General features: G+C 57.1%; 3 protein-coding genes across 4 annotated transcripts in view; 2 read left to right on the top strand and 1 right to left on the bottom strand.

Moving 5' to 3' along the window:
• Positions 1–483: 483 nt before the first annotated feature.
• Positions 484–4043, top strand: ZNF414 (zinc finger protein 414). Its single transcript, XM_068980375.1, has 8 exons — positions 484–592; positions 1292–1604; positions 1935–2042; positions 2157–2262; positions 2810–3156; positions 3233–3283; positions 3700–3873; positions 3970–4043. The coding sequence occupies exons 1-8, from the start codon at positions 590–592 to the stop codon at positions 4041–4043; spliced, it is 1176 nt and encodes a 391-aa protein (XP_068836476.1). The 5' UTR covers positions 484–589.
• A 5079-nt stretch (positions 4044–9122) lies between these two features.
• Positions 9123–16423, top strand: PRAM1 (PML-RARA regulated adaptor molecule 1). The gene is given in 11 exon segments (XM_068980991.1): positions 9123–9153; positions 9583–9641; positions 11167–12481; positions 12576–12621; positions 12702–12769; positions 15472–15529; positions 15633–15744; positions 15856–16018; positions 16107–16140; positions 16233–16267; positions 16386–16423. Coding segments are annotated over 11 exon segments (1959 nt in total).
• Positions 16424–17737: 1314 nt separating this feature from the next.
• HNRNPM (heterogeneous nuclear ribonucleoprotein M) overlaps positions 17738–24001 on the bottom strand; it is a 39769-nt gene continuing 33505 nt past the window's right edge. Inside the window, exons 14-17 of one of the 2 annotated variants that reach the window (XM_068980737.1) lie at positions 23108–23161; positions 20354–21156; positions 19669–19720; positions 17738–18148 (exon numbers count right to left, since the gene is read on the bottom strand). In XM_068980737.1, coding sequence (XP_068836838.1) covers positions 17985–18148; positions 19669–19720; positions 20354–21156; positions 23108–23161 — 1073 coding nt within the window. In that variant the 3' untranslated portion in view covers positions 17738–17984. The remainder of the gene's footprint in view (positions 18149–19668; positions 19721–20353; positions 21157–23107; positions 23162–24001) is intronic. The other variant, XM_068980738.1, reaches the window with a different exon arrangement.

Genomic DNA, 24001 nt, shown 5'->3' with positions numbered 1-24001 from the left:
CGAGATATGGTGACGGGACGGGAAGAAACGAAGATGCTCATTTTGCACAGGAGAACACAAAGGCCCGGGAAATTTTTAATCCTAGATCTCTGTACACATATTCTGGGCATTGCTGCTGCTAAATCGCTTCAGTAGTGTCCGACTCTGTGCGACCCCATAGACGGCAGCCCACCAGGCTCTGCCGTCCCTGGGATTCTCCAGGCAAGAACACTGGAGTGGGGTGCCATTTCCTTCTCCAATGCATGAAGGTGAAAAGTCAAAGTGAAGTCGCTCAGTCGTGTCCGACTCTTCGAGACCCCGTGGACTGAAGCCCACCAGGCTCCTCCGTCCATGGGATTTTCCAGGCAAGAGTGCTGGAGTTGAGTGCCATTGCCTTTTCCCTCTTGGCATAGCAGTTCCAGAGAATCCTGGATCTCAGGCCCCGCCTCCTCGCGGAGCACTGTGGGCGGACCCCGCCCCGTTCTCGCGAGAGCTAGGAGCCGAAAAATGGCGCCGACGTGAGCGCGAGCCCACGGCCACCGAAGGAGTCGCCGCACCCTTAGTTGGAGCCGCCGGAGCCGCAGGAACAAGAGGCTGAACCAGGCTGAGGATGGTGAGCGCGGCACCGGGATTGCGGACGCGGCGAACAAGCAGGGACTGGCGGGGAGCGGCCTTCTAAGCCTCCAGCCGACCCCGCCTCCACATCCGGGCAGTCGCCTGCCGCTGTCACTCAGGGAGCACCCTACCCCCTACTTCCGGTCCTGGCTTCGACTGGGCCACGCCTACAGAGCTCAGGCACCGCCCCCTGATCTTTATATGTTTGGGGTCCCAGCACCTCCGGTTCGCCTACACAGCTCGAACCCCTCTGGTAGATATATCTCGGTCCTCAAACACCCACTTGGCCACTTCTGGCCCTCCAGAATCTTCCTAGCCGCGCCCTGTTCAGAGCCCCGCCTTTGCGATGCCCACTCCCTCAGGGCCACGCCCCTGCCCTGTAGTGGGGGGGGCCCCCCAGCTTTCCAAGTTAGGATCAGAGCATGCTTCTTATCATATAGGGGCTTCCTGGAAAGGTACCCCCTTCTACATTTGGCACACCTCCCAACTCTCTTCCGAAGGACGGGGACACTGGAGGCAGACGTTCAACCCTCTCACCCACTGCCTCTCCTTAGTATGGGAGCCAACTGGGTGACGTCTCTGGGGCGTTCGCTGTTTTAGAAACACCCAATGGTTATGGCGGGGTGAAGGTGTTCCCCTAGGTGGCGCAGGCAGACCCTGGGCCCAGGGGGTTCTCCCCACCTCTTCCTTCCACCAGGATGAGGAACCCTCGGGGCCCAGCCCGGACATGCCGGCTACTGCAGAGCCCAGCTCCAGTGAGACCAACAAGGGGGTGTCCCCAGTTGTGGCTGCTATAGCCAAGTCCTCTTCCATGGAGGAGGAGCCGGGCCCTGACCGGGCACCCACACCCCCAGTGTGGGAACGTGGAGGGCCCACCGGAGGGACCCAGCAGGGTGCCTCCCCAGCCCCAGACAGTGGCCATCCCGGACCTGGACACAGCCTTGGCCCAACCAGCACTGTCTCCAAGACCAGTGAGGACCTGCGGCCTCCCAGACGACGCCCACCACCAGGTGACACGTGATGGGACCTTCTGGGGGATCACAGGCCTGGAACAACAGAAGTGCAGACTACTGAGTATCTCCAGACTGGGGGCCCACCTAGAGGGAATCACCACTTAATGAGCCCCATTCCGTGGCAGTCTGTGGCTCCAACGAGGAGCCAGGGAAACTCAGCCGCTACTTTCTGGTGGGGGAGGCAGAGGGTAAAGGCCCCAGTAAGAAACCATAGTTAGTAGTTGCACGGTAGTTGCAGCCCCATAAATGCCCCTCTGAGGCAGAGCCCTGGACAGCGTGGATGACGAAGGGATAGTGACCCTCCCCCTGCTTCTGTGCATCCTTCAGGAAAGCAGATACCATGCTCCAGCCCAGGCTGCTGCCTCAGTTTCCCCAGCGTTCGAGACCTGGCACAGCATCTGCGTACCCACTGCCCACCCACACAGTCCCTGGAAGGTAGGGCCAGGGTAGATGGTGGGGAGGCAGGTTAGGGTGGGAGGCGGGCCGAGCCTCTGGGCCAGTCCTGGCCACCCCACTGCACTCCTCTGTCATTCATCCCTGCGCCGCCAGGCAAGCTCTTCCGCTGTTCCGCCCTGAGCTGCACCGAGACCTTCCCCAACATGCAGGAACTGGTGGCCCACGGCAAGCTGCACTACAAACCCAACCGCTACTTCAAGTGAGACCTGGTCCACCGTGACCTCTGCTGGTGTGGGGGACCAGGCAGCTGCCCCTGACCACCGATTTTGACAGCTACTACCTGGGGTCCTGGCTTTTCTCCCTTCCTTTTCCGAGGGGGTTGAGTCAGGATGAGGGCGTGATCTAGGGTCAGCTTTGTCCTTACCTGCCCAGAAGAGACTGGTCTCTAGAGCCAATCCCAGGGACCCCGAGGGCGGGGCTTGGGAGGGAGTATGTGTGTAGGGGGGAACAGAGATGGCACGACTCGGCCCAGTCCTCTGCCTCCCAAGAGGAAAACTGATCACCTAAGTCAAAATTGAGACTTCCTTCCTCATCTTCCCAGGGTTCGGACCTGGAGAAGTATGGAAGGGTCGCGACCACTGTGGGCGGCCGTTTAGGGCAAACTCCTCCCCCCGCAGATGGGGGAGTCAGGTTATTTGGCCCCAGGGTCCTTGACCACCCTGGAGCGGCGGCTCTCCAGGTTACCGCCGATAGGCCCCTCCCTGGGTCCCCTGGGAGACCCAGCCCAGCCCTGTGCTGCCCCCCAGGTGTGAGAACTGCCTGCTGCGCTTCCGCACGCACCGCTCGCTCTTCAAGCATCTGCATGTTTGCGCCGAGCATGCGCAAAGCCCAGCCCCGCCGCCGCCACCCCCGGCCCTGGACAGGGAGTCTCCGGCGTCCGAGCGCCCCCCGGAATCCGATCCTGCGCCGGCGCCTGGCCTGCCGTACCCGCTGCTCGAGCCGTTCACGACCCCTGCCCCTGCCCCCACTGGGCCCTTTCTGCCCTACCTGAACCCCGCGCCTTTTGGCCTAAGTCCCCCACGCCTGCGCCCCTTTCTGGCCGCCGCTCCTGGGCCCCCTGCCTCCAGCGCCGCCGTCTGGAAAAAGAGCCAAGGTGAGTGTGGGCTTATCGGGGCCGCCTTCAGGGTGGGCTGGGGTCACCCTGACCTTGACCCGCCCGTTGACCGCAGGTGCAGGCGGCAGCCCGCGAAGACCCCAGGGCGGCTCCGACGCGCCCTCAGGTGCGTGCAGGTGACCACCAGGGAGGGTGGAGGGTATTTCTTTCCTGGGCCCAGTGGGACCTGGGGGATACCCACCCCCTTTCCAGGTGCCCAGAAATGTCTCCCCCGAAATACAGGATTTTGCCTTAAAAATTGCCGGCCCTGCTCCTTCATCTGCGCCGGCGTTTCCGTGTAAAACTCGCGCCCAGATCCGGAGCCCTTCCCCCCCCACATGGGTTCAGAGGATGGGAGGAGGGGACACGGATAAGTCAAGTTTAGTGCCCCCAGACACTTCGGGGAACTATCGGGAAAAGCGGATGGCCAGCCCAGCGCCCCCCGCCCCACGCACCCACTCCCGGGAGCTGCTGGGGAGGCTGGGAAGGGTCCGACCCGCCCTCGCCCAGGGCCCGGGCTGACCGGGTCCTGCCTGCCCGCAGGGCACGCGGCTGCCAGCCGCATCGTGTGGGAGCACACGCGCGGCCGCTACTCGTGCATGCAGTGCGCCTTCTCCACGGCCTCACGGCCCGCCATGACCCTACACCTGGAGGACCACCGCCCCGGCGGCCCCGCGGCCCCGGCGCCCGGGCAGCCGCGCCCCGACGCGCCGGCGGGTAAGGCCGGGGGTAGCGCCCGGGCGGGAAAGGTGGGGCACCCTGAGGCGAGGAGCGGGGCTGAGGCTCAGGCGCCCGCTCCTCTGCCCCACCCAGACCCGGCCCCCCTGGCACCCAAGGTATCGCAGCTGCTGTCTGAGGGGGAGTGCCCGGTTTTTTCGCCGCTCTGAACGCCGCCGCGTAGGGAGCGGGCTGTGGGTAATGGTGTCGTTTTATGGAAAGCCTGAGGTGGCAGGGGTCGGGGGCAATAAAAGAGGCAGATGAGCCAGCTGTAGATGAGATGTGCCGTGTGTCCGCGTCCCTTGCTCCTCCACTGCAGTCCTGGGGCACCGCCACCTTGGGAGGAAGCAGGTCCCCCCTCACTGCCCACCTGTGTCCCACCTCTCCTGTCACCTCAACCCTAGGACAGCTGTTGGTGACTGTCCCTTCTGTCCCACCACTTCCAGAAACCAGATGAGATGGCACTTGCCAGTTTTATTTGAAAAGTCCCAGGAGCACCCAGCTGGAACCCCCCAGATCCTGAGGCCTGTGCCAACCCTCAGGGAGGTGACAGAGCAGTCCTGGCAGAAGTAGGGTGGTGCCAGGTCACCTGGGGCTGGGCACTGTGTGGCAGGCTGGGGTGTAGGCCTCATAGCCATTCTCCCTGCCTGTCCTCTGGACTCTCACTGTGGGCTGCCTATCTCCCCTTTTCTCTCCAGCCCTGAGGATGAGGCTGGGTGTTGGCCAGTCCTGCAGAGCCTGGCTACCCGCCTCCTCCTCTCTCCCATAAATGTTCTCTCCTTCCTTTTCTTCCTGGGAGTCAGGTGGGGGCCAGGGTTCAAAATCTGGGCCCACAACTGCTGTCCCCAGAACCCTGAGGGTCGAACCTCCAGGGTATGGAAGCCCCATCCCTCTGGGCCTGGCTTCACCTCCTGCATCTCTCTCCCTTCCAGCCCTGTGGCCCCCTGGCCCAGACCTCATCTTGCCTGGTCCTGGGCACCAGAAGCAATCCTCCACCCCCCGCCCCCACTTGCATCCAGTCTGAAGACCCCTGGAAACAAGTCTCCTCCAGTCGTGCCCCGTCCCCTGCCTAGTGCCCCTATTGCTCCTCCCAGCTCTCTGGATGAAGATCCTGTCCTCCTAGTAGCCCACAAGGCCCCATCTTGCACATCTTCCTCTCTTCCTATCAGGGCCACACTCACTATCCCTCTCCTCTTCCTCCTGGGGAACCTAGACATCCTGTGAGCAAGAACCCAGCGACTCCTAGCCCCACCCCACCCCACCCCGTTTCATCCCTTACCTCCTCCACCTTCCAAGTCATCACGGTTGTCCTCTGTCTGCCGCCAACAAGACACTGGTCACCCCCTGGGGGGAAGTCGCCAGGCCCCACCCCTCACCCAGCAGCAGCCTCCTGTCTTCCCCTTGTCTCCTTTCCCGTCCTCCCCTGGTCCTCCTCAGAATCTTCATCTCTCAGTCTCAGAGCCAAGCAAGGTCCTCAGCATGGAAGCCATCGATGTAAAGCCTAGCTGGGGTATTGGCTCAAACACCTGCTCCCGTTGGTGTGGCCGCTGTGTCTCCTCGAAGTTGAACACTTCCAGGTTCTGAAGGCCCTTCGGCTTCTCCTGGGAAGGGCAGTAGGGAGATCTGGTGCCCTTAGGACCTACCCCACCTGGACACCCAGGAGCCGGACCGCCTGCCCCTCCATCCTTGGCCTCACAAGGGGCTTCAGGGCTCCAGTGTTCTTGATGGGGTTGCAGCTGAGGCCCAGGTAACTCAGGCCAGGTGACCACGCTGCCACCATCTCCAGGCCCCCAGGCCCCTACTGAGGCAGCTGACACTGAACACGAGCTGTGGGACCATTAGGGAACCCTGGGGGGCTCCAGACCCCCATAAGCTCCCCATGCACACACTTCTCAGCCAGAAGCCTTGGACCCACAGCTGGGTGACCCTGGGGAAGATTCACCCTCTCTTTTTGGGTATGACATGCAACATGTGGGACTTTAGTTCCCTCACCAGGGATCAAACCCATACCCCCTGCACTGGGAGCACAGTCCTGACCACAGGACTGCCAAGGAAGCCCCAAGACTGACCCTCTCAGTATCTCGCTTTCCTAGTCCTTAAAGTGGGTGTCATGACAGTCTGCCTTTGGTGTTCTTGTGAGAATTCACAGAGGGATGGGGAGAGAGGGAGGGGGCTTGAGAAACGTTGGCCAGCAGTTCACATCCCTCCAGCCACCAAGCCTGTGGCCGGCTGCCTGGGGCCCTTTCAAGAACCTGGGGAGGAGATGGGTCAAGGGCCCACTGTACAGATAGAGAAGGTGAGGCTAGGTTGGTAAGCTGACTGAGCCCGACTCTAACCAGGCCCGGTTCCAAAGTCACACTGAATTCTACATGACCCCAGAAGTGGGACACAGTCACCACTGATGAGAAAACGCAGGCAGTCTCACTTTTCCTGCACCTGCAAGGCCCTAGACACCTTTGGGAATATGGCCCTAGGCTCACCCTTTCCTGCATCTCCAGGGACCAGGGTCCCCCGGCGCCTAGGAGTTTTCCCCCTAAGGCCCTCATTCAGCCACCCTCAAATCCAGGCCGTGCCCAGTGTGTCAGGACATCCCAGTGTGTCAGGACCTTTCCAGACTCAGAGCCAACATCTTGGCCCAGGTACCTGCCTCCCAACTCCATCACCCACGTAGATGCAACTGCCCCTCCCATGGGTACAGTGGGTCCACAGTCCCTTTGCTCCCGGGCCCCTCACTGGCCTCTGGAGCAAGCTGAAAGTGCTCTGAGGCCTGGGGAGCTGGGTCACTGGAAACTGCCTCCTACCCTTGTACATGTGTGTTCGGTTGCTCAATGGTGTCCGACTCTAACCAGTAGCCTGCCAGACTCCTCTGTCCATGGAATTCTCCGAGCAAGAATACTGGCATGGGTTACCATTTCCTCCTCCAGGGGATCATCCCAACCTAGGGATCGAACCCACGTCTCTCGTGTCTCCCACATTGGCAGGCAGATTCTTTACTATTGTGCCACCTGAAAGCCCCACTTCCTACCCTCATCCCCTCTCAACTCATGTCCAATCTTTGTCTGCTAGCTTGGGAAGTCTTACTGCTCCCAATGGCCCCAGTGTGCCTTATGAGCCTCTGCAGCCCCTGGCCTCTCTGGCCAACCAAGCTGTGACCTCAGAGGGTTCCTCCCCGCCCCCACCACCTCAACTCCAAGAGGCCCGAAAGCAGTCCCTCTGAGGGCCCCAGCTCTGCCCAGCAGAGGGCGCTCAGGAGTGTCCACCTGAAGGGAGGATGAACGAGGGGCCGTGTGTCCAGGCAGGCTCCCGCCATGTGCAGCTACCCCAGAGGGTGCAGGTTGGCCAGAAACTGCAGGTCCCCAGGCTGAGCAGCTCTGGGACACAGACCTCTTCATCCTCATCCTCAGCTTCCTACTCAAAAGGGGAACCACACCCGGGAATGTGACCCAGAGTGCATGTTGGTCTGTGCAGGGACACACAAGGGCCCAGAATCCCCGAGCTCTGCTCTTAGAGCAGACACACAGGCAGAGTCACTGCCAGCCGCTGTCTGTAGCCTTCTGGAAACTTCAGACATCCCTGCTAGTCTAGGTGTGATCCTTGGACCACAGTAAGGGCATCACCTGGGATCCTTCAGACTCTGACAGACCCGAGGCACAGCCCACACTTTATCGGGGTCCCAGGGTAACTAGTGGACACCAGTTCTTTCCCAGCTTCCCATTAGAATCACTCTGAGGGTATGTAAGAAATCCCCAGGCCAGGAACCAACTTCCTTGATGGCTCAGTGGTAAAGAACCTACCTGCCAGTGCAGGGGACATGGGTTTGATCCCTGGGCCAGGAGGATCCCTCATGAGGAGCAGCTAAGCCCCTGCACCTGTGCCCTAGAGCCTGGGACCTGCAACTACTGAAGCCCCGCCCCGGCTCCCTAGAGCCTGTGCTCTGCAACAAGAGAAGTCACCACAAAGAGAGAAGCCTGCACGCTGCAACTAGAGTATCCCTGCTCTCTGCAACTTGAGAAAGCCTGCTCGAAGCAGCAAAGACCCAGTGTAGCCGAAGTTTTAAATTAAAAACAAAAAAGATCTCCAGGAGCTTCTGTTCCTCTGTGAACTCTTCAAGGGACCCCGATGGTGTGGCCAAGCTGAGAATCAGGGCTCTGCTCTCTCCCACTGGGTGTTTTCTCCTTTCTCTATGAGCCCCAAGGTCACTGACCTCCTGGGGACCAAGCCAAGCCATCAGGGTTTCCCTCTGGACAGCACTGGTCTTGTGCCCCACTTTTACCCCCTCTTCGCCAGCCTCCCAGCCACCCCCATTTTCCTCCTTCCCTAGTCCTCTGGGAACCTGGACAATGCCCACCCACCCGCCCATCAGCAAATCTGCCACCCCACCTGGGCCATCGGCCTGTGTGACAGCTGTCCCCGCAACAAGAAGTCCTGAGTCCTGCTCAGAGCTGGAAATCGGGACTGCAGAGAAGTGTTGAAATGAGGAAGGCATGTTGAGGCAACAAGGGCCGGCAGGAGGGCCTCACCCACCCGGCTCACTCCGACTCCTGAGTAAGCGTGAAGCTTACCATGCCCCTTCCCTACTGAGAACTACCCCTCCCCTCCCACGCAGGCCTTGGCTGGAGGTGTCCTTGGCCTGCCCCTGTTGGCAGGAGGCCCTCCTGGCCTGGCACAAGTCCTCCCTGGGGTTCGGAGGCCAGCACATGGCAGCGGAATCTAGAAATGAGTGACTGTTGGGAGGGATTCTGCTAACAGGATGCCCAAAGCTTGCAGGGCAGGACAGGAATTCAAGAAGCACTGACAGGATCTGAGACCAGGCTGGGGCTGTCCCCGCCTCTGCCCCTTCCTCCCCTCCCCTCCCCGCCTGGCCAGCAGACCCCACCCCGTGGAGCAGAAGCCACAGTCACTTCCTGAAGGCAGCAGTCCTGGCCTGGGTCCCACTCGCCTTGTGGTCCGTCACCCTCCTGCAGCCATGGTGAGTGAGTCTCCAGGGCCTGGGAGAGCCCCACACTGGCTGGAGGTGAGGGATGCCACGGGTGGAAACCAGAGGGGCATATTCCAAAAGCAGGGTGGCAGAGGGGCAGGAAAGCTGTTGGGGACATGAGAATGACCGCCACAAATGCCCAGAGGTTAAGAAGCAGCTGGGATCCACTTCTGGGACAACTCAGGCTCCGAGGGGCGGCGATGGGCTGAGGCTGTGACTAGAAGGGGAACGGGTGGGCCTGCTGGGGTGACTCCCCTCCCCCCAGGTCAGCATGAACAGCCACCGGGTAACAGGCAGCCAAGGTGAGTGGCAGGGGCTTCCTGTGAGTGCCAAAGTAGGTCATGTAGCTGCTCCCCACCCCGCCCACCCCAGCAGTCCTCCAGGGCCTGACCTGCTGACCTGCCTTCTCCAGCCCCCTGGGTCACCTGGGAGCCTATCCCAGCCCAGCTTTCACAGAGGTTTCTCAGGCCCCAGGCAGGAACTGCCACCCTTCCTTGTTCTCTGGGTCAGGGGAGAGTGAAGCTCAGACAGGGCAGATGAGTGAGGTCCTGCCCTTCCCCTCCCCAGTCTCCTAGACCCCAGGTGAAGCCAGGCCCAGGGGCCTGTGGCAGGGCCACTTCGGGGGTCATTTGTCGGTCAGAGCAGCCCTGGCCTACTTGTGTGTCTCCTGTGTCTGTGACCGAGGGTGTGGGTCCTGTCGAGGCAGGATCGAGATGGACTTCATGCGCCAGGGCTGGTGCGCATCGGACTGGACGTGGCAGAGTACATGCTGCTCGTCTCGGTGTCCGGTGTATGTGGATAGATAGAGACATATTCTGCCGTGCCGCACGGCATCATGTGGGATCTTAGTTCCCCAGCCAGGGATCGACGCACCTCCTGCGCTGGAAGCATGAAGTCTCAACCACTGAGGCACCAGGGAAGTCCCTAGTAGATTCTTTATTTCGACAAATAGTTACTGAGCATCTTACTGAGTGTGAGGCATTGGGAAGACTGCCCTCGTGTCACGTTCAGGGGCAGGGGGGAGGCAGTTCACACACACACACACACACACACACACACCCCTAAATAGTCAAGACACATCTAAAAAACAGTATTGGGTGGCAGTGTAGCAGTTACGACTCCTTGCTTCCAGTACAAGGGGCACTGGTTCAATTCCTAGTTGGGGAACTAGCATACCATGTGCTACGTGGCATGCCAATAAATAGTGAAAAAAAAAAAATAAGTATTAGGTAAAAATAAATAGGATGATATAGAGTGCTAGGCACTAAGAGAGAAATTAGGCAGGTTGGGGGGATCAGAGAGTCCTAGGGGAATCCTTTTTTTTTAAATCAGGGTGTTCTGGGAAAAAAGGCCTCTATCATATGGAATAAAGGAGTAGAAACCCGGAAGAGGAGAGACCGTGCAATGGGAAGTATGGCCCAGGCAGGCCAGGCGGCAGGAGCCAAGCAGGAGAGGGAGGCCAGGGAGGCTGCACCAGGGGGAGGTCAGGCGTGCCTTCCAGGGGGTTCGTGAGCTCTAGAGCTCTTACTGTGTGCAAGTGACAGAGCACACCCAGATTCGGAGCAGAGGAGTACAGACAGACTCAGGCCTCCTCTGGCTGCTGCGGGCGCGCCGACCGGGAAAGGGGGTGTGGGGCATCGGGGGCAGGAGAAACGAGGAGGAGCCTCTTACAGTAATCCTGTTGCAGGGGAGGCCGCCTCCCCTGGGTGGATTCCAGGACAGGGGTGCAGGTGGTCCAAAGTTGTTCAGTTCCAGATATACTAATATACATTTCTTGCTTTTGGCTGCACCGGGTCTTAGTGGTGGCACGCGGAGTCTTCCGTTGAGGCATGTCAACTCTTTGTTGTGGCATGTGGGATCTACTTCCCCAAACAGGAGCTAGGAGACTTAGCCACCTGACTGCCAGGAAGTCCCTCCAGATACATTTTGAAAAGAGAAAAGAAAGGCCTAGGGACATGCAGGAGGGGAGGAGGAGCTTGAGGATGCTCCACGGAGTTGGGTTGGGGGTGGGAATGGGAGCAGAAGGCCACATGGCACCCCAGGAGCTCGGGTCCGGAGTGGGGTGAGGTTGGGTGCACATTCCGGGCTTAAGTGACGAGGTCAGAAGGTGTGTGGTAGTTCAGGAAGAGAGCCTGGCACTCTCAACGGGGAGGCTGGAGACAAAAACATGGGAGTCTGGTCGAGAAGAGAGTCAACGGCAGAAGGCCGGGAAGAAGACGACAAGGGTGTGTGTCTGTGATTCGTCCGCTTATCCCCACATCCGTCTCTCCATGGCCCCCATGTGTATGAGTCCCTTGCCTGCCTGTGTCCCCTAGGGGAGTCATCAGGACTTCCGGAGCCTTCAAGCAAAGTTCCAGGCCTCTCAGCTGGAGACTGGCGACCTCCCCAAAAAGACCCCGAAGCCTGAGTTCCACAAACTCCTCAAAAAGTTCCCACAGCCAGAGCTAGGCGAGCACCCCAAGAAGCCCCCACAGCCCGAGTTCACTGACTTGCCCAAAAAGCCCCCCAAACTTGAGTTCAGTGAACTCTCCAAGAAGTTCCTGCAGCCCGAGGCCACGCCACTTCCCAGGAAGCCTGAGGTCCCTGAGGCCCCCTCTCAGAAGACCCTGCAGCAGCCTGAGCTCAGCAACACCCCCAGGTCCCCCGTGGAGCCCAAGTTCATTACTCTTCCCAAGAAGCCCCCGCAGCCTGAGTTCTGTGGGCTCCCCAGAAAGCCCCCGCAGCCTCAGGCTGGTGGCCTCCCTAAGAAGCCCCTGCCCCAGCCCGAGTCCAATGAGGTCCCTCCAGTGCCCCTCTTAAAGCCCGAATTTGGTGAGCCCCACCCCCACTCCTCAGAGCCTAACTTCAGTACTCTTCCCAAGAAGCCCCCGCAGCCTGAGTTCTGTGAGCTCCCCAGAAAGCCCCCACAGCCTCAGGTCGGTGGCCTCCCTAAGAAGCCTCTGCCGCAGCCCGAGTCCAGTGACATCCCTCCAGTGCCCCTTTCAAAGCTGGAATCTGGTGAGCCCCGCCCCCACTCCTCACAGCCCGACTTCAGTACATTTCCCAGAAAGATCGCCCGGCCTCAGCTGAATGACCTCCCCAAGAAGCCCCTGCCACCTGAGTTTGGTGACCTCACCAGGACGTCCTCGGAGCCAGAGGTCAGTGTGGTTCCCAAGAAGTCACGCCAGTGTGAGTTCAAGGCGCTCTCCAAGAAGCTCCCACAGCCCGAGCCCGCCAGCCTCTCGAGGACGTCCTCAGAGCCAGAGTTCAAGGTGCTCCCCTCAAAGTTTCTGCAGCCCGAGTGTCGGGGGTCCCCCCACAAGTTCTCGCAGCCAGAGCCCGGTTCTCTGCCCAGGAACCTCCCAAGAAAGCCCCTGCTCCCTGGCTCCTTCTCAGAGAGTTCGCTGCCCTCTGCTGTGGTGGGCTCCAGCCCCCGGGTCCCGCTCAGCCCAGGGTTTGGGGCACGGCAGCAGAGATCAGGAGCCCTCGCTCAGAGTGCTGGTTCCAGGCTGGGTCTCAGATCTGGTCACCTGCCCCGGCGGAGGCCTCTACCCCCGGCCAGCAGCCTGGGCCCTCCCCCAGCCAAGCCCCCACTGCCCCCAGGCCCCAGGGATATCCAGAGCTTCCGGAGAGCTGCGGTAGCAGACACAGGTGGGTGTGGATGGCCCAGGTAGAAAGCAGGGGTGGGGAGGTCGACACTCCCCGGCCTACCCGTGTCCCCACATCCCATCTCGTCTCTCCGCAGCTCTGCCCAGGACCTCCTCTTCTGCTGGCCTCCACTTCATCCCACAGTGAGCATGGGGAGTCAGGGAGCACAGGCATGGGTCATGGGGCTGAAATAGGCCCTCACTCACATCAGGTATCCCTGCAGGGACCCAGACGAGGTGTACGATGATGTCGAGCCCACATACCACTCTGGACCCGGCCCCAGGAGCAGAGGTGACAGAGTGGGACACTCAGCCAGACAGTCTGCTGAAGCATCCGAGGAGGGGGAACAGTCATCACAGGGGCCTTTTCTGTCTGTGTTGCTAGTACCAGGCCCCATGACAACCCATACGCCTGAGGGATTGAAGCAGAGCTAGGGGAGAAAAAGAGAAAGGGGTCAGAGAGGTCATGGCAGCTCCTGGTGGAGGAACAGGAAGGACAGCCAGAGGCCAGCAGCCTGACCACAGTGCAGCCAAGCCAAGGGTTGTGTCCCAGGGTGGTGGCCGTAGACATGTAGAACAGGGGAAGAATCCAATAGAGGGGCATTTTCCTGGTTTAGTGCTTAAGACCCTGAACTCCCAACACGGGGCACGGGTTTCATCCCTGTTCCAGGAATAAGATCCTGCAAGCAGCGTGGCCAAAAACAAAACCAAAACCGGCGAGGATGTAATGGTGTATCACCAGGGACGTAGCAGCAAGCTCAGTGATAGGGATGAGGCTTAAATGTTGAGCCTGGACCTGGGTGTCAAGTGGAGGTGACCCTGAGTAAGGAAGAGGTGTCAGGAGATCCACAGTACTGGAGGTGCCTGAGGGGAAGGGCTTGGGCCTGAACTCAAGAGGGAGGGGGCTGGAGCCAGGATGTGGCCGACCCTCCAGATTCATGTGTTCTGGGTGTCCAAGGCCCCTTTTGTCTGTCTTCCATGCCTCCGCTCCTGGAGAGCAGTAGGAAGGCCAGGCAGGCCCAGCTCAGGGAAGAGGCAGTCACCGACCTCATGTGAGAAATGCACCCCATCTCCCCACCAGCACTTAATGGAATGTGCACTGTGCCCCTGCCCCATTTTACACAAGTGGAAGCTTGAGACATGACTTGCCCCAGCTCACAGCCAGCACATGGGAGCCTCTGCCCCCAGGCTGCTTCCTGCCCTTTATCTCCGGAGGCTCTCCTGCCAGGGAACCTCTTGTCAGATACCTGAGGGGTCCCCAGCTGCTGCCCCTCCTCACCAGCCCAGCCCCCAGCGCCTGCTGCCTCTATGGCTGTGACTCCTTCCTGGGCCCTGCTGCTTCTCCTGGGCTTGCTTTCCCCAGGGGCTGCTTGCAACACCCCTGTGAGCACAGAGCTTCCTGACAGGGCCCTTCTTGCTTCCGCTCTAGTGAGGCTCTGTGGCTCAGGTCTGGAGGGGGCCGCTGCTCCTAGGGATGTGGACGCGGGGAGCAAGCACCTCTGAACGCTCCACCTCCAGCAGGCACAGGCGAACCCTTTTCTGTTTCCCCAACCCCAAGTAGACCAGACGCATCCTTAGCTTAGCTCACTGTCCCCCATCCTGTGCCAGTCATTCTCCAAGACTCTGACCCAGTACCACACACTTGCCCAGCTCTCTCCCTCTCGAGGGGCGGGGGCGGCGGTGGGTGCTCACAGCGGTGCGGAGTGTCCCAAAGGCTGCTCTGCCCCTTTCCAGTCTGTCCCCAACCTGAGGAACTCTGAGTGCCTCCCTCCCACCCTCTGCCTCACTCGGAGCAGTGGCAGCCCCCGGCACAGACAGGGAGCTCCTCGAGGGTCAAGAGCTGAGGGTAGCCCGCTCAGGATCTCACTGCCCAGGGTGCCGGGGCCACAGGGCGCCAGGGTCTGCCCTGCTTGGCTGCACCCGGGGCTGTGTGCTTAGGCTGCGGGAGATGTATAGGAGCCCTGGGATGAAGTCAGGACTGCTTCCAGCTGGGTGACCATCTCCAGCCCGGGTGGCCTCTGGGTGTGACTGTCACTTCAGCACCAGGCTGAGGCTGGAGGCAAAAAGTGTCTGGGGAGGGAAGAGTGCACCATGCAGATATGCAGCCCCCTCCCCACCCCAGCAGCTTGATGGCGTTGGGGGCCTGGTGGTCTGGAATGCCCAGGGTGGCACTTCAAGTCATTCAGAGAGGACTGAAAAAAAAAGCTGGGGGCTGCAGGTTCTAGATCCTTCACTCATCTGGTGTTCCTGAGGCTCTCACTGTAAGCAGACCCTCAGCCAGCAGTGCCCTCACCTAAAAAGCTGGTCATCTGGGAGACTCCTTCCAGTCCAGTCTCCTCATCAGCCAGACCAGGCAAGAACCCCAGCCCGACACAGCCCCTTCTCAGAGGCAGGCTTTGTTTGCTTTGAGGAAACACTTTTCTTGGCCTTCTTTTTTGACCCATACCTCATCAGAATTCCCCAAACCTACATGCTGTAGGAGGGAGGGGTGAAACCGTCTTAGAAGCTGACAGAGAAGCCCTGCCTCTACCATTTAATAGCTTGGTGGCCTTGGGCAGGCTGCCTTACCTCTCTGGCCCTTGCTACCTCCTCAGCAGGCAACTTGGGATGACAGCCATCAGGAAAGTTGAAAGAAGGGACTTCCCTGCTGGTTCAGCGGCTAAGACTTCACATTCCCAATGCAGGGGGCATGGGCTTGATCCCTGGTCAGGCAATTAGATCCCACAATTAGATCCCACTGCAACTAAGACCCAGCGCAGCCAAATACATTTTTTAAAGAAAAGAAAGTTGAAAGAAATGGTTAATGGTTTCTGCCGTGCCTGGCCTGTGGCAGGAGTTAGGAAAATGGAAGGCAATCTACTCTGAGAGGCCTGGGCAGCAGAGGGTGAGGAGGAGACCCAAGTCCTGAAAACTGACCAGGGGAACATCAGGCCACCAGAGCCAGAGGCCCACACTCAATGGCCCTGCTCTAACTCGGCGCTCTGACTGTCCCAGATGAAGTGTTGCCGGCTCAGCAGTACCCGTGGAGGCCACCTCAAGACCCAGAGCTCAGGTACCAGAGGGAGGTGGGCAGGGCGGGGCTGAGCTGGGGAGAACAATAAAAGGGGGTCCCTGAGAAGCATAAGCACCTAATTCCTTGGTGGGGGGGTGCTCAGGAGGGAGAAGGTGCCCCTCCAGCCACTGCAGGTGCCGCCCACGGACCTGAAGTCCCTGAAGCAGCTCCGGAAGGCAGAGAAAGCTGAGCGGGAGTTTCGGAAGAAGTTCAAGGTGTGAATGAAGAGTCCTGGGAGGGCTGGGCTCAGCCCCAGGTGGCCACCGCCCCACACGGGGTTCTGAGGGCAGCAGGGCAAGCGGCAGCTCTTGTGTCCCCCTCCCCAGTTTGAGGGGGAGATTGTGGTTCAGACGAGGATGATGATTGACCCCAATGCCAAGACCCGCCGTGGGGGCGGCAAGCACCTGGGGATCCGGCGTGGAGAGATCCTGGAGGTGATTGAGTTCACCAGCAAGGAGGAGATGCTGTGCCGGGACACCAAGGGCAAGTGTGAGTCACCAGTGGAGGGCAGCCTGGGAAGGCAGACCACCCCAAGGAGAGAAGAGACCTCACCCACCCACCCCTGCTCTCTTCACAGATGGCTACGTGCCAAGAACAGCTCTACTGCCCCTGTGAGTGCCAGTGCTGACTGGGGGCAGGGGGTGGGGGGTGTGTGACAATGGGGCAAGGTGACCCTGGCCGACCCAACTGTGCTCTCCACCAGGGAAACGGAGGTGTACGACGACGTCGCTGCCTGGGGTATGTAGATGCTCTGTGTGGATGGGACAGGTGGGGCGAGGCCCTCTGCCACTCCTCCAGGGGCTACTGGCTACCTGCTCGTGGGGAAAGGGTCACTGAAAGTCACCTTTCTTGGCAGATCCTTTGGACAGCCAACCACTGCCCTAGGGACAGTAAGGCCCGCAGGTGTGGGGATGAATGGACAGCCCATCAGTCCAATCACCTGCTAATAAGGAGCCCTGGACCCCAGCGGTTGCCTCTGTCTGGCCACGCCCACAGACCACATAAAGTCCCTCTTTTAAAGTGACTCTTGTGTCTTGTCTTTTCTTTCCCTCCTAACGAGCACACACAGTGGAGCCACGATCAAATACTTGGGGGAAATCTGTGAGGTCAGGTCTCCTCACCACTCAAGGATAAAGGCCAGAAGGGAAAAAGTGGGGCAGGGGAAGGTGGCAAGGGAGGGGACCACTTGCTAGAAGCTGAGCTGAGGGCCCCTCTGATGGCACCAGGTCAGCTGCGGTCAGCAAGGAGAGGGAGATGCTTGGGGGCCCTCCATGTCCAGCACGACAAGCAGCTGCTGCAGCTCCTCACAGGCAATAGCCCAAGTAGCCGTCACACTGTGGGGAGAATGTGACCCAGTTGTGACCAAGTACAGTATCAAGTTCAGCCTAAACCTCTGACAGGGCAGAATATGCTCAGAAACGTACACTCTCCTTAGTCTGTTTTAGCAAAGAAAAGCTGCTATGGACTGAAGTTTGTGTTCTGGCTGTCAAAAGCAAATTCCTAAATTGAAAACCTACCCCTCTGTGTGACGGCACAAGCAGGCAGGAAGTCCGGAGGCAGAGGCCCCATGGATGGGATTTGTGCCCTGTGAAAGAGGCTTGGGGACTTCCTGGTTGTCCAGTGGTTAGGACAATGTACTTCCATGGCCAAGGGCCTGGGTTCAGTCCCCATCCCGTTCGGGGAACTGAAGACCCACAAGCCGCATGGCACAGCCAAATAAACTATTGTTTTAAACATCTGAGAAAGTTCCCTCGATGACTCCCGCCACATGAGGTTACAGCTAGAAAGTGTCACCCATGAACTAGGACCAGGACCTCACCAAGCCCTGGATCTGCCAGCACCTTGACAGGACCGCCCACCCTCCAGGACTGAGAGAAACAAATGCTCTTTTCAGCAGCTGGGGCAGACTGGGACAAAGTCAAACTGGAAATGGGCCCCTTGCAGGACCTGTGCCCCACAGAACCACTGCACTGGGGAAACAGGATGGTTCTGGCAGCCAAGTGCACCATCACCGGCACTGGGAGACTCAGGCCCACTCAGGACTGCTTCCATAAAGAGATTTTTCTCAAGAGGCTGGGGCCAGTGGCCTCTCACCTCAAGGGTCCACACAGCTCCAAGGGCAGAAAGGAGACTGACTGGCTTTGGTCCCTCAACCTCGGGTGGTTACCCCACAACACACACACAAAAGCAAGCAGCTTTCAGGAACTGGTATTTATTATCAAAGTCATATTCGATGTCAACAAGATGCCACAACTACAAAAAAAATTGCGCACATTGCAATCTCAATGCAAACAGTCAAATGGAACCCCAGTCATTAAAAAAGTAATTCAAATTACCCCAAAAAGCAACTGAATTTTTTAAACATCTTTATACATCCAGCCAACAAATTAAAATGGTTAACAAGAAAAAATACAAATTCAGAGGTCTGGTATCGATGTTTAAAAAAGGCAACTGCTTAAGCATTTCTATCGATTCGAACATCAATCTCTCGGCCACTCAGCTTCATCCCATTCATCATCCGGCAGGCTCTCTCAGCCACCTCTGGCGACTCAAACTTAACCACACCGCACCCCTTGGACTTCCCATTCTCCATCTTGATGTCGGCATACAGCACGTGGCCTGGGCACAGGGAGGGAAGAAGAGACCACAACTCATCAGGCAAACCCAGAGCTCAGGCTCAGTCTGGGCTCCACTCAGTCCAGATCACCTGTTGGATTTCGGTTGACAGAGTCAAAAGGGAGAGCGGCCCCTGCGCCTGACGCAAGAATGCTCAGAACACGCGGCTGGAACCCGGCTACCATGGCCCTCCACCACACTGCCATTCTTCTGCCCATGGGACAACAATCTGACTCATGATAAGCAGTCCTGAATGTATACCTTCATGCTCAAGAGTTATAAAAAAAATACACTGTGTGAAGCCAAATTTATAGGCAAATTTTACAGAGGCTTCACTTTTAATACACTGTTCCTCTGTGTTTACAAGGCCATCGCCAATACCATGGACACTTCTGTACTGTCCAAATACAAGCTTTGTCATCATTAACAAGCAGGTTATACATATTCCTTCAAGCTCTGGTTAAGCATCCTGGTTATGTGTCAAGCACTGTGGAAAACAATCTACAAGGGAAGAGCTACAGAAACGCAGGGCCAAGAACACAAGTGTAGCGGGGCTGGCCCGCACAACACTAGGGCCATGAACTCTGCTTAAGAGAAGGTCAAGCCCTGGAGGGCTTCTCACAGGCAAGTTCTAAAACAGCTTGGGCAGACACTAAGTGGCACAGGGCTTGTAGTTTTGGATTTCTCTTGCCAACAGAGGGACAGACACCTCCAGGCCTGGGAGGGGAAGTGGCATGATCTACTTGACTTTTCCACTACAATCCGTGAACTGAGGAGTAGGCAGAGAGGGCAAGAAGGCAGGCTATGGCTCAATAACTGACCCAAGAGAAGAACCAGGACAGGCTGCAACAGTGGTGAAATCTGAGTTACTGCGGCAAAAGGAAATGAGAAAACACTGAGGAAGCCTTGATCCAGAGTCAGCCAGGCCTCTGGCTTAAGGCTGGGGCTCCCAACTTGCCACGGTTCAAAGAACAGAAGTGGTGGGGGTGAGGGGTAGGGCCTCACCCAGAGACAACCGAACTTCCTTTTGGCCACAAAGCAAGCCTTCCAGAGTGGCTGCCCGGTTTGCCAGGAAACCACAGTGCACACAAACTAACACCTGCCCTGAGCCCGTGAATCTTCACCCATGCCTGCTGGGTGAGTGCTCTCTGAGACACAAACCCATGGTGCGGCTGTGGAAGGCACCCTTGTCTCAGATGTACTTATTTTATTGAGCTTTGTCACTTAGAAGCCATGTGATATTAGCAATGTGACTTTGCCTGACTCTGTAAATTGAGGACAATGCCCACCTCTTTTCAAAAACTGGAAAAGGCAAACGGCAAAGATGAAATGAGAACGGGGTGAGAAGTGTCTGACACATAACAGGAAACTCCGTAATTGGCTTGAGTGCTTGCACAGGCAGAAAAATGGCAAGTCCCACCCGTCCTCTACAGAGTCATGGAAGGTGTCTACAGGACAAGGATGGGAGCCTTGACACAAGCCACAACACAAGGAAGCACTTAGGAAGCCTCTCAAATACTTACCGCATTCGTTGAACTTGTCTTTTAGCATCTTCCATGTAAAATCAAATGGGAGCTGAGGGTGGAGAAAAGGGGAACTGGTGAGTGATGCAACCAAATCCTAATGCAGAAACCTAAAGTGTCTCGGGATGCCTTTAAAACCTCTCATTACACAGATACTGGCTGACCTTCACACTGCAATGATCAGCAGAAAACAAGTCTGTCTGGGTGAGGTCCTGAACTAGCACAGCAAGTTCATTCCGTTATCTGCGGCAACTTCACACAGGGAACAGGACGCACAGCTGCCCGTAGTGAAGAGCCCACAGAACCACCGCAGAGTGGCTAAAAGTGGTCCATCTGGTGAAGGTAATTCAGATATAGCCTTCTCCCCACTCTGAATTGTCATGCCAGGTATTTAGCAGCTCATCAAGCTGAGAGTTAAATAAAAAACCCTCAAGCTCTCCAGATCACGGTCTTCTCTACCTAGTAGTCAGAGAAGCCCAGGATTTCACAAAACCCACTACTTCTGCTGCACAAGTGTCGTAAGCTCCCATGTTCCCACCTCAGTCTACTGACACCAAGCCTTGGGGACAAAGGCAAGGTGGCCTTGCATGCTAAGCTCTCCTTCTGAGGCCATCCCCTCTCACTGCAACCTGCCTCCCTCTTCCCCATGTGCACAGGGCCGAGATGTTCCTGAAGAGCCACTTACATTTCTCACAAATATCTGGCAGGCCTTCCTGGCCACCCCAGGGGCATGGCCTCCAGCTCCACCAAAGGAACCCGCGAAACTTCCTCCAAAGTTGCCACGCTCCATCTCGATGGCACGGTCAAAGCTGGCACCGCCACCGCCACCCATGGCCAGGCCCATGCGCTCAATGCCAGCGCCCAGGGCGGGGCCCATGGCAGGACCCATGCGCTCTAGACTGTTGGCGCCCATGCGCTCCAGGCCCATACGCTCGAGACTGTTGGCGCCCATACGCTCCAGGCCCATGCGCTCCAGGTTGTTGGCGCCCATGCGCTCCAGGCCGGTGGCCATGCGATCCATCACGGGGCCCATGCGCTCCAGGCCTGCCCCCATGCCTGCGGGCACCATGCGCTCCATGCCCAGGCCCATGCGCTCAATGGCAGGGCCCATGCGCTCCACACCAGAGCCCATGCGCTCGATGGTCTGGCCCACACGGTCAATGGGCGCGGCCATTCGCTCGAGGCCAAAGCCCATGCCGGCACCCATGCGCTCCACGCCAGAGCCGATGCGCTCCATGGTCTGGCCCATGCGCTCGATGCTGGAGGCCATATGGTCGAGGCCCAGGGGGCCCATGCGCTCAATGCCAGAGCCCATGCGCTCGACGGAGCCCATGCGGTCCATGACCAGGCCCATGCGCTCAATCTCGGAGCCCACACGATCCATGCCGTGGCCCAGGCCTGCGCCCATGCGTTCCATGCCGGCCCCCCCGATGCGGTCAATGCCGGGGCCCATTCTCTCAATTCCAGGGACACTGCCTCCACCTCCACCTAAAACAGAGACACAGAACAGGTGCATATCAGAGGCTTGAGGACCTGTGTGCACATTGTGCCTGGAGGGCTCCCTGGGTGCAGAGGCCTGGGCACTTTACAAGCTCAACCACGGTTCAGCAATAATTTATCATAGATAACCCTCAAATGTTGGCAACTGCTAAAGCTGGGTAGTGAGTATATCATTCTTCCTACTTCGGTGCCACAGCTAATTTCCACAGAAAAATTTGAAAGGGGAGAAACCCACCCGAGGACTTTTATCAACAATGTCCTTCACATCACTTTGAGGGTGCTGATACTTGGGACAAGCTTTGTGAGCAACAGGTATCAACTCCTGAGAACTCTGCAGTCTCCCCACCACCAGACATTATAGGGGTGGGGACAGAAGCCCCACCCTCAGCTGGTCACCCAACCAGCTTACATGGAGTATAAATAGTGACAATTAGGATTGCTCACAAGCTCTATCATCCCCCAACCTGTCCTTTAAATGCCCTGCTGGTAACCAGTTTGGCTGCATGTTCTTAGCACCTCCACAGCATAAAGAAGTTATTACACAGCCATGCGATCAGGAAGAGACAAAGAAAACCAAAATCAACACTAATACAGACCCCTACGTATCAATGAACACAGCCAGCCACTTCCAATGAACCTCACTCTGTCTGTCAGGGAAGCCGTCACCCGACTGTGCCATGTGTAACTCTGCCAGCTTTGAAGGAAAAAGCTGATGGCACTGCAGAGAAGATTCTGGAAATGGCCTGGGATCAGTCCCTCACTGCCATGGTTCATGGTTCAGCTGGACACTGAACCATGGCAGGTCAGCAGGGCACAGGGACCCTGTGATACCTGCAGTGGGTCTGCTCCATCACCAAGGCACCACCCACCAAGTTTTTCCACATGGAAAGCCCAAGGGTTCTGCTCCTTCAAGTTTCACCACCACCACCACCGGCCTCTGAAAAATGAGCAGCGGAGCACTCAGCCTGCCATTACTGAATCCAGTAGTCAAGGCCAGGATGCAAATCAAGAAGAGGAAAGATTCTTTGATTCTCTAACTGACCAAGGCCATGACCTTGCACAAGTCAAGCCACTTCTCGGTGACTCTTTCCTTCACTGAGTCACAACACACCAAGTGGCGAAATATAAACATAATTTTAAGTATATTAAACTTTCAGAGCCAAAATATCTCAGAAACTATAAAAATGTAACAAATCTAGAGAGGGTGGAGAGCATACCCAAACGATTATCAAAAATGAGTGTGACACTCTAGATGCTAAGAGCAGCAGAGAACTAGGAAGAAACAGTACCCACATGGAATTCTAGAATCGGCCCACCACAGAGTAACTCCAGCAAGTGGAGTTAGCAAGGACATGCCAAGATGCTCAGAGCCATAAGGAAAAAAAAAAAAAAACTAAAAATTTTCTGAAATAACTACATATAGTTTTAGGTACCCGTCAAAAAAGGTATACTAATGGAAGAATATATTTCAAAATATTTATAGCATTCATCAGTGGGCAGTGAGATTTCAGATATTTACGTTCTTCAAAATTTTCTGAATTTGAGTACACGTATACAGTCCATTTGTTATGATTAGGTGGTGTACATTTTTATAATCAGGTTAAGATATTTACTTTTAGCAATTTGCAATTTTACACCACTAGAAACAAGAAAACTCCCAAATTACATGGACATTCTGACAATGGCTAAAGTGTACACATTAACTCACTTACTTTACAGACCAACCCTATGAGGTAGGTACCATGATAGCCCCATTTTACAGCATGAAAAACAGAAGTTCAGTAACTTGCCAAGTGTCACACAGCTAAGAGAAGGCAGAGCTGGTTCCCCACCCCAGGCAGTCTATTTTTGAGCCCATGCTTTCAGCGCTACACTCTACTACCCCCAGTAACACAAACCTATTCTAAACATCAAAACATCAAAACTAAGCGTTTCCTACCTCCTCCCTGCTTTGCAATGATCTCTCCTCTCTTCAGGGCATTACTTAGGATTTCTAAGGAAATCAGGAAGAAAAAAAAATTAGCCAAATTCCTCTATGGAAATAGAAATTTATCACAGATTCCAGAGCAGGACTACTACTATTTAAAAAAGGAAAGGGGGAGGGGTTGAGAAACACACACACAGACAAGGTCATTTTACTGGGAAGCTGCAAGAGTCCTGACGATGGGTCAGATGGCAGGGCCCATGGAGCTCCAGGCCCAGGCCCGCTTGGGAGGGCCTCTGGAAAGGCACCCGTGAGCTGAACTCGGTAAGTCACAGCAGGAACAGGGGGCGGCCAGCAGCTCAGTTTTCTAAAGCCGGTCCAGACCCTCAGGACTCGCAGACTGAAGAGCGCACTCACCTGCCCATTTCCAGTCAACCCCTCACAGGTACCCTTCAACCAACTGCTGTAGCTACACTGAGAGCCCAAACCATAAAAACCAGCAGTAACCGTGCAGTGCTCGAAGTTCGTCCCAGTCCACAAGCCAGGCCAGGCAAGGCGGCAGCCAAGTGAGCCCACCAGCCCTGCCTGGAGGGAGCTACATGTGATGGCGACCAAGTGACGGGCGCCACCGCAGGCGAACAAACCCCAATATGCTCAGCTGTCCAAAACAGCAATACTGCTGCTTGCTTGCTGGCGGTTCAGAAAAACCTATTTTAAGCTAGTGTTACCGTTTCAGTTTCTTCTGGGTCTTTCATTATGTACGAGAGACCTGTCCCCACCCTCTCGCTGGTTTTGAAGAGTGCTAAGCAACATGGACAACAGCTCATACTGTGACCATGACCAGGAGGAGACTGAACCCTCGCCCTGCAGCTGTTTCGAGTGTTACCTGCTAAAGGAAGGGGGTGGGCA

Source organism: Capricornis sumatraensis, chromosome 9 (genome assembly GCF_032405125.1).
Source record: "Capricornis sumatraensis isolate serow.1 chromosome 9, serow.2, whole genome shotgun sequence".
Taxonomy (NCBI): Eukaryota; Metazoa; Chordata; class Mammalia; order Artiodactyla; family Bovidae; genus Capricornis; species Capricornis sumatraensis.
The sequence above is the reverse complement of the archived record's forward strand: the minus strand, read 5'-3'. Positions and strand labels throughout refer to the sequence as shown.